The following is an 8,736-nucleotide window of genomic DNA, read 5'->3' on the forward strand; positions in this document are numbered from 1 at the left end:
CGGCACAGTTCTAATTCCCACTGATGCAACGGCCGAACCTCCTGCTCTTCATCAAATTTTAGAATAACCGCGTGAACCATGGCCAGCTGATCAGTCGTTGGATCTGATATGGATGCTTTATTAGTTATTGATTTTAATAGAGACAAAATCATATGTGCATTTTTCTGAGTACACAATGATTGAGGCCCTCAGCGGGAGTGATTTTTTTAGGCGGACTAAGCATAATTCTGTTGGGTTGGATGAATTATAGTAGAGATAAAACCATTGGAGCAAATGCTCCACTAGCTATTGGCACACCTAACGGTGCACATGGCATCGGATCGGTGTTGGTGTCTGACCGGAAACATGTTATAGGGCACCTAGAACGATGATTGATGATTGGTGGGCTTCGATGAAGGTAGACTTCAATGGTGAACACAAAGATAACAATTTATACTTATTCAAGCCACTTGGATAGTGTAACACCTTACGTTAGGCGTGTAGCCTTGCGTTGGACTGTTATATATGATTAGATATACCTCTCTTTATATAATCCAGAAGACAGACATATTGATTTAGGCATAGTCGAATACAATAGAAGAGTCATAATCAGATACCTACTTGGAATTGTGATATAATCTTTAAATCTATGGAGAAGAGGGGACAACTATTATCAGTTACTCCCTCCGTCCACGAAAGAGTCAATTTCTAGAGTTGTCCTAAGTCAAACTTTTTAAACTTTGACCAAATTTCTAGAAAAAAATGCTAAGATTTATAGTATCAAATTAGTATTATTAGATTCATCATAGAATATATTTTCATATAATGTGTATTTTATATTATAGATGTTGTTACTCTTTTCTATAAAGTTAGTCAAACTTTAAAAAGTTTGACTGGCACGGATCCTAGGAATTGATTCTTTCGGGGACGGAGGGAGTACTAGACAAAAAAATCTCTTGTATATTTTATATAATAATAAAAAAGAACACGAAATCAAATGACGTGACACGTAAGAGGACACCGACTTGACTAAAATGAAATCCCAGAAGCTGCCAAATTTGAAGGGATCGGCCTTCGGTCCAACATTGCGAAGTAAGAGCGCGCGGAGATGCTTGTGAAAGGGCTATCTGCAGCTTCTGACGTCGACATCCTAATCCCAATCCAAGACCAAGAGTACAAGGCATAATAAGGACCAACATATCAACGGATCATAAGGACTATGGAGCTACTGAGGTAGTACACATTTAATATTAACCCTAAATACCAATCCAATTCATCAGTTGAGGATTGACATGCAGAAATCAACCGAGTGATTAACCCTAAACAAAGATTAATAATGTTTTTTCAACCTTGTAAATGTTATTATTTGATTATATAAGTTTTGGTTAAACTTTAGATGCTTTGACTCTTAAAAAAAATTAGAATTTACATATACATTCAGCGGGAAATTGAATGAAGATACTGCGGGAAATTGAATGAAGATACTGCCAGGACAATTAGTAGAGTCCATCAGCAGTCCCTAAATTTGTTTGGATGTGTCATCCCGGTCAAACTCGCAAAACGACTTTTTAGGTACCTAAACTTATTTGGTTGTGTCATCCTAGTCTCTAAACTTAAAAATCTTCCATATAGTTCCTCAAACTTGTTCAGTTGTGTCATCCCGATCCCTAAACTTGTTTTTAAGTCTAATCTGGATCAAAACAGGACGAATCTAAAACTCTATATTGAAAAATAACTCATAACTTTTTCATATGAACTCAAATGAAGATAAAATTTATATCAAAATTGTAGGCAGCATCGCGTACAACTTTGCAGTTGAAAAGTTTTTAAATTAAAATCGTTTAGGGTCCCAAAATATTTTTTATAAGTTTATAGATTTTGAAATTTAAAATTTAAAATTAAATTTTATAACACTAAACAACATCAAATAAAAAACTTTTCAACTACTAGTAGATTGTGCTGAGGACTATAATTGTCTTCATTCGAGTTCATATGGAAAAGTTATGAATTATTTTTTGATATAGAGTTTTTAGATTTGACCCAGATGAGATTTAAAACCAAGTTTAAGAATCGGGATGACACAGTTGAACAAATTTGATGACCTAAACGGGTGATTTCTAAGTTTAGGGATCGAGATAATACAACTGAACAAGTTTAGGAACTGAGATGACACAGACGAACAAATTCGAGGACTTAAACGATCAATTTGTGAGGTTTAGAGACCAGGATGATACGACCGTATAGGTTTAGGGACCGGTGATGGACTTTATTCTTTTTTCAATTACATATACGGTTGTCAGGACAATTAGCCATTTTTAAGTCAATAATTATAGAAGAGGTACTGCCAGGTGCCAGCTTTGTAAAATAAATACAAGGTGGCTTAACATGGTCGATATAGAATATTGCTACTGGACAATTACCATCATGTGTATCATATATCGGATATTTGCTTTGTTTCCTCATCCTTACAAATCAAATACTACAATTAAAATGTGCCAAATTAAATCATGGTTTTTTAATCTCAATTAAATCATGGTTACCTCATTTGCGTGATGTTTGCTTGATTGTGAATATTTTTTTAATAGACACGTGCCTGAGGCACGTGCATATCCATTAATAATAAACACAAAATCAAATAACCTGACATGCCAGAAGATACCGACTTGACTAAAGGCCTTTTTTAATCCAATTTAAAACCAAAATCTTTTAAAGATTTTCTATCACATTAAATCTTGCGGCAGTATTAAATATAGATTAAAATAATAACTAATTGTACAATTTATTTGTAATTTGCGAGATGATTTTTTGAGCCTAGTTAGTCTATAATTGTAAAATAATTATTAAATATAAATGAAAATGCTATATAATAGTAAAATAAAAATCACCCCAACACTAAACAAAGGCCTTGTTTAGTTCACTCTGAAAACCAAAAAGTTTTCAAGATTCCCCGTCACATCGAATCTTGTAGCACATGCATGAAACATTAAATATAGACAAAAACAAAAACTAATTACACAGTTTAGTTGTAAATCACAAGACGAATTTTTTGATCCTAGTTAGTCCATGGTTGGATAATATTTGTTACAAACAAACGAAAGTGCTACAGTACCGAAAACTTTTCACTTTTCGGAACTAAACAAGGCCAAAGGCCAACTCCAGCCCACCTCCTAAACAAGTCCCTATTCTAAATCTAGGGACTTGATAAAAAAATCAACTCCAACCCCCACCTCCTACTTGGGCTCCCATTTTCCATGACCTTTCAGCTCCTCACATCCACAACCCCCTATCCAGTGGGTTCCACCCACTTTTCTCTCCCCACCCATAAATCAAGACAAGAATTACAAATGGTGAAGTTGATGTAGGATTTATCAATGACAGGTGGGTTCTATCTCTACTATAATTGAAATCTTTTTGAAGTCTCCTCTCTCCTTCAAGATCAACGGCTCACAACACACCAACTAAGAGTCCAACGTCTGAGATTAAGAGGTGAGAAGCCGCTTCCATCTCTACTCACTCCCACCCTCGCCTGCGCGCACTGACCCAACGTCGTGGGATCGAGCACCGATGCCTTCAATCACCGGCAAATGAAATTACGTAGTTTTCCTTTTTTTCTCCAAACACGAGAAAACACCGGCAGCGGCTGCTGCAACTCATCCCACGCATCCTCGACGCCTCTCCCGTAGATCGGACTCGCGCGACTCTTCCTCTCCTCTCCCCTACGGACGGACCATGGCAGGGCGCCGCCGCTGGCCACCAGGCCAGGCCAGGCCGATGGTAGTCCAAGCTCGACCTTTCTCCCCCAGGTGCAACTTCATCTCCTCCTCTCCCCTCCCTTCCCCAGCGCGCCTTCCCAGGTTCGAAACCCCAGCTACGGCCACCGGCGACACAGCAGCAATGGCTGCTATAGTGGCGCTCCAACCAAGGACGAGGCGGGGTGACGCCTTCATGGCCTTGCAGGCTCTGCCACTCGCGACTTCGACTCCGCTCCCTTCCCTGCCCCATCGTGACCTCGACATCGGCGCGCTCTGCCTGTAGGTGCTCCTGTTTGGTGTCATGGCAACCGACGGAGATGGAATCGCCGGAGGCGTGCTCATCCGAGGAGGTTTCTCCTGAATCACCGGCGGCCGAGGCGCGCCCGTCCGAGGACGAGCGCTCGGCGGGGCCGTGCCTTCCAACTGGGCACCGGGGCGGTGTCTCAGGTGTCCTCTGGCGCAGATGGCTACAGCTGATCAGCAGCTACTCCTACTCCACTGCACCATCTTGCGTCTATTACTGATTTGCTAATCAATTGTTGTGGATTGATTATTTAATCGTCTATGTGTCATTGTGTGCAGGTGCAGGCTGTGTAAGTGACGCAACCGAGTGGTGTACAGATAGAGATGCCGATTGCACATATATGTATGTAATATTCACCCTTTAATCCTGGTAAGGTGGTCCTTATTGTATGTACTTTATTGATTTAATAAAAAGTTTGAAATAATTAAGTTCTTGGCTTCAATAATCTGAAGTATACAAGGAAATAGAACTTCCTGAATGCACTCAAGACAGAAAAGCAAGAGACGTTGCATGATGAGTACGTAATTCTGGAACAAAGATATTTGATTTCAGATGACTTGCTCCTTTAAGGATGAAAATGCATTGGGTTAGTGATGATGTATGCAAAATACTTTGACAGGTATCTACTGAATTTTGAAATCCTGCTATTCTAATTGTTCCATTGTCAATGCTTGTAATTTGAGGGACCCCACCTCACTTTTTGCTTATACATGCATGATGCAGAGCAAATACAGAGTAGGTGATTAGTTTTTTTAATTAAGTTATCCATGTTCCATTTAGCTTTTTCAGTTATTTTTCTTACAAATTTGTCAACTGTTGAATTTGATGCAACAAGGAGGTCAAAGTAACATTTTTTAAACCATGGAAGTCTGGCCTCAAACTTCTGTGGGTAACCATGCGACATGTAAATGTTGCTTTGCTATGTGTCGATGCCCATCACCATTCCATTTCAATATTGAAGGCTTATTTTTTTCCCAATATATTAGTTGATAATTCACCTCTACTTTAAAGGTAAAGATATATGAATCTAACTGTGTTCATCAATCATCATACAAATTTGATATATGCAAATGATCCTGTACTGGTATTTTCTCCAGTTGGGAAACACTATGCTTGTAAAGATTTTGAGAGGGTCATGGCATCATGCCAACTATGTATTTCCATGGCTCTTTAATATTTATGTTCAAAAGCCAATAGTAAACATATGGGCTTTATAAGTGGGGTAACAAATGGACTATTTTACTTCCAAATTCCCATATAAGTATGCCTGTTGGTTTAGGAAAATCATAATGATACACATAACTCTTACTGTTAGTAAAAATTTAAGTGTCAGTGACTCTGCATCTGAAGTAGTACAAGCTTCTGTCTTCTTTTTCTTGTTGCTTCTCTGCCATTTGCGTAAAATTGGTACATTCTTTTAGCAGATTTCCATGTTTGATGATAGCCTCATTTTTCAGTTTAGTGCTGATTGAAAATACTTTGGTGTTGCTCAATTGAATAGGGTACACATATTTGGAGAGTACTTCATATCATTATTAACACGTTAGCTATGCATAAAACATAGAATGTTATGTTTCTTGTTAGTTGGGTTATATGTTTCATAGCTAATGAATAACTTCATGCAGGTTCTTCACAAGAATACTGCATTTGTTCTTTGCATGACCACCGTCGAGAATGAGGGCAAGCTTCAGTTCAGCAAGATCCCACAGGCTATTAAGGTTGGATTTTATGAATATCTTTTTCTCCGCATCCAATTCGTGTTCAATTGACTTATGTACTGATTTGGAACTCATTCACTCCTAGGCCAACTTCAAAGATAAGTTTCATGAGGTCAAGAAGAACTGGGGTGGTGGTGTCATGGGTTCCAAATCACAGGTGAAAACCAAGGGCAGGGAAAAGCTGCTTGCCAAGGAAGCTGCTCAGCGGATGACCTACGACACGCCCTGTTAAATTTTTCTTGTATGATCATGCGCAATCATAGTGATGTGTATGTAAAAAATGCTGCCATAGGATATTCTCACTTCGTTTGCTGGTTTGTTTTGCAGCTTTACATGGCTGCATTAGTCAAATGTTTTGAGATGGACGACTAGGGGCCGACAGAGTTCTCTGTAATGGAAAGCATTTTAACTGGCAAGGGAAACCATGCTTGCCTATATATCATTTACTACATTCTTTTGGACCCATGTTTACTGCCTATCAATTCAGACTTTGTCAAATGAAAACACCCAATTTCATGTTTGTTTTGGATATGTTCTTGCTGCCCGGCCCATATGCAAATTTGATGTATACTTTCTCTGTGTTTTCAAACAAATAAAAAACTATGGCAATGTATGTGGCCATTAATTTGGTTTATTCTAATCACATCTCTACTATAATTGAAATCTTCTTGAAGTCTCCTCTCTCCTTCAAGATCAACGGCTCACAACACACCAACTAAGAGTCCAACGTCTGAGATTAAGAGGTGAGAAGCCGCTTCCAACTCTCCTCACTCGATTAGGGTAACATAGGCTTTCTTTGTGCCATTCATTTTTTATTCATGATCAATTATCAAAACATGTATTGTCTTTTGTTTGGTCGATTTGTGTTTTTAGATGACACCGTAGCGTTAGCACGGGTAATATACTAGGTGGGTCCTATATGAGATAAGGATTTGGTCTATTTTTTCTATTGGAGTTGGGTCTTCACTTGAGCCCCTACTTTTTTTATCATAACCTGTAAATAAAAATTTAAAGACTTAATTTAGCGACTTGGCTGGAGTTGCTCAAATTCCGGGTTCGGTCTTCGCTCCAACATTGCGAAGAAGAGCGGCGGGAGATGCTTCTGAAAGGGGCTACATATGTCCAATATACTGTATAACTAACGATAGTTTGGCATATATAGATGTCGTCGACGGGGCTAATGAGCACCATCGTCGTTACCAAATCCTCGCCGGTGGTCGTTTTTCCGGCTACCTCGCCGTCGACGGCAACGCCGACGACGGTGAAGCACATTAAACTCTCATCCTTCGACAAGGCTCTCGCGTTCTCCCCGTTCACCTCGTTCCTTGTGTTCGACCACGCGATCCACGAGCCAGCCGAGACCGTGCGGAGCGCCTTGTCGCGTGCTCTGGTCCACTACTTCCCCGTCGCCGGCCGTGCTGTCGTGGATGCCGACGACGGCGGCGGCGTGCTCCGCATATCTTGCACCGGCGAGGGCGTCCTGTTCGTCTCCGCGTCGGCCAACTGCTCCCTGGACGACGTGAAGCTCTTCGACCCGCCTTTCGCTGACCTTCTGAGGGAGCTCGCCGTCGTCTACCCCGAGGAGAGCTGCCGCCAGTCGGACCCTTTGCTGCTCGTGCAGGTGACGGAGTTCTCCTGCGGCGGGTACGTCGTCGGGACCACGTGGAACCATGCCCTTGCTGACGGCACGGGGATGGCCCAGTTCCTACACGCCGTCGGCGATCTCGCACGGGGGCTACCACAGCCGTCCGCCGTGCTCCCTGTCAGCTGCGGCGACGACGACGACTCGCTCCCGGAGCTGCCGCCGTTGGTCACCTTCATCGAGAAGATGATGGTGACGCTCCAACCACAGGGGTTGGTCTACCAGGACATCACCGTTCCATGGAAACTCGTCGACCGTATCAGATCCGACTTCGCCGCCGCCGGGCACGACGAGGAGCCATGCACCGTGTTCGAGGCGGTGGTGGCCGTGTTGTGGCAGTGCCGCACCCGCGTGGTCATGTCCGACTCCGACCCCGACGCCCCCGCGCCGCTCGTCTTTGCAGCCAACGTTCGCAGGCACGTCGGCGCCAGGGACGGGTACTTCGGCAACTGCGTCACGTCGGCGGTGACCATCCCACGGAGTGGCGAGGTGGCGAACGGCGACATCAAGGACGTCGTGAAGCTCATCAAGCGCGCCAAGCAAGGGATACCAAGCCAGTTCATCAAGAACAACGACGACGACGACGACAGCGCCGCCGCCAACGGAGAAGAAGAAGAAGAAGAAGAAGAAGAAGAAGGCGGTGGCGGCCTGCACTACCGGCAAGCAGATTATTATTCGGCGCCGACGGCGACGACGATGATAGAGCAGCTCGGTGGCGTGCTGTTCGGGTACAACGCGTTCTACGTGTCGAGCTGGCGGAACCTCGGCTTCGACGCGGCGGACATGGGCGGCGGGACGCCGGCGAGGGTGATGTGCCACGTGGAGCTGACGGCGGTGCCCAACTGCGTCGCGTGCGTGCCGTGTCGCGGCAAGGACGGGGCCAACGTGCTGGCGCTGTGTGTCAGGGAGGAGCACGTCGACGCCTTCCTCGCGGCGCTGCAAAACTTCGTCATGTGATTGACGATGCATCATCGCGCATATCATGTTCAGATCGTTGGAAGCAGCTTATTATTGCGTGACACATCTTTGTTGATTCGTATCTGTAATTTGTTTTCTGAGTTCATGAGAAATATTGTTCGTGGCGTCTGATAGGTAACTATTTCTTCCATTCTAAATTATATGATGTTTGACTTTTTTTACTTTAAATTTGATCACTTATTTTATTTAAAAAATTTTAGCAAACATAATCAAATTTAAATTATTCTTAAAAAAATTATTAGTAAACCAAGTCACGACAAAAAGAAGTCATATTTTATATAAATTTGTAAATAAGATGAGTGACCATCAAACTTGGTGTTAAAAAGTCAAACATCTTATAATTTGAGATGAATTGAGTATTTA

General features: G+C 42.5%; 1 protein-coding gene across 6 annotated transcripts; it reads left to right on the forward strand.

Annotated features, from left to right (window-relative positions):
- Positions 3,499–8,496, forward strand: LOC8083412 (acyl transferase 15). Of its 6 annotated transcripts, XM_021462414.1 has the most exons (6): positions 3,504–3,782; positions 4,015–4,178; positions 4,314–4,404; positions 4,488–4,654; positions 5,661–5,753; positions 5,839–8,496. In XM_021462414.1, the coding sequence occupies exon 6, from the start codon at positions 6,916–6,918 to the stop codon at positions 8,350–8,352; it is 1,437 nt and encodes a 478-aa protein (XP_021318089.1). In that variant the 5' UTR covers positions 3,504–3,782; positions 4,015–4,178; positions 4,314–4,404; positions 4,488–4,654; positions 5,661–5,753; positions 5,839–6,915; the 3' UTR covers positions 8,353–8,496. The 6 variants fall into 6 exon arrangements, with proteins under 6 accessions (XP_021318091.1, XP_021318088.1, XP_021318090.1 ...); XM_021462416.1 differs by having other exon boundaries at positions 3,499–3,782; positions 4,015–4,654; positions 5,839–5,994; positions 6,081–8,496; XM_021462415.1 differs by lacking the exon at positions 4,015–4,178 and having other exon boundaries at positions 3,503–3,782.

The sequence above is a fragment of the Sorghum bicolor genome, chromosome 6 (assembly GCF_000003195.3).
Source record: "Sorghum bicolor cultivar BTx623 chromosome 6, Sorghum_bicolor_NCBIv3, whole genome shotgun sequence".
Lineage (NCBI taxonomy): Eukaryota > Viridiplantae > Streptophyta > Magnoliopsida > Poales > Poaceae > Sorghum > Sorghum bicolor.

Bases quoted from the DNA above. Each gene is read 5' to 3' on its own strand.
- LOC8083412 (XM_021462416.1), top strand. From the start codon at position 6,916: ATGTCGTCGACGGGGCTAATGAGCACCATCGTCGTTACCAAATCCTCG.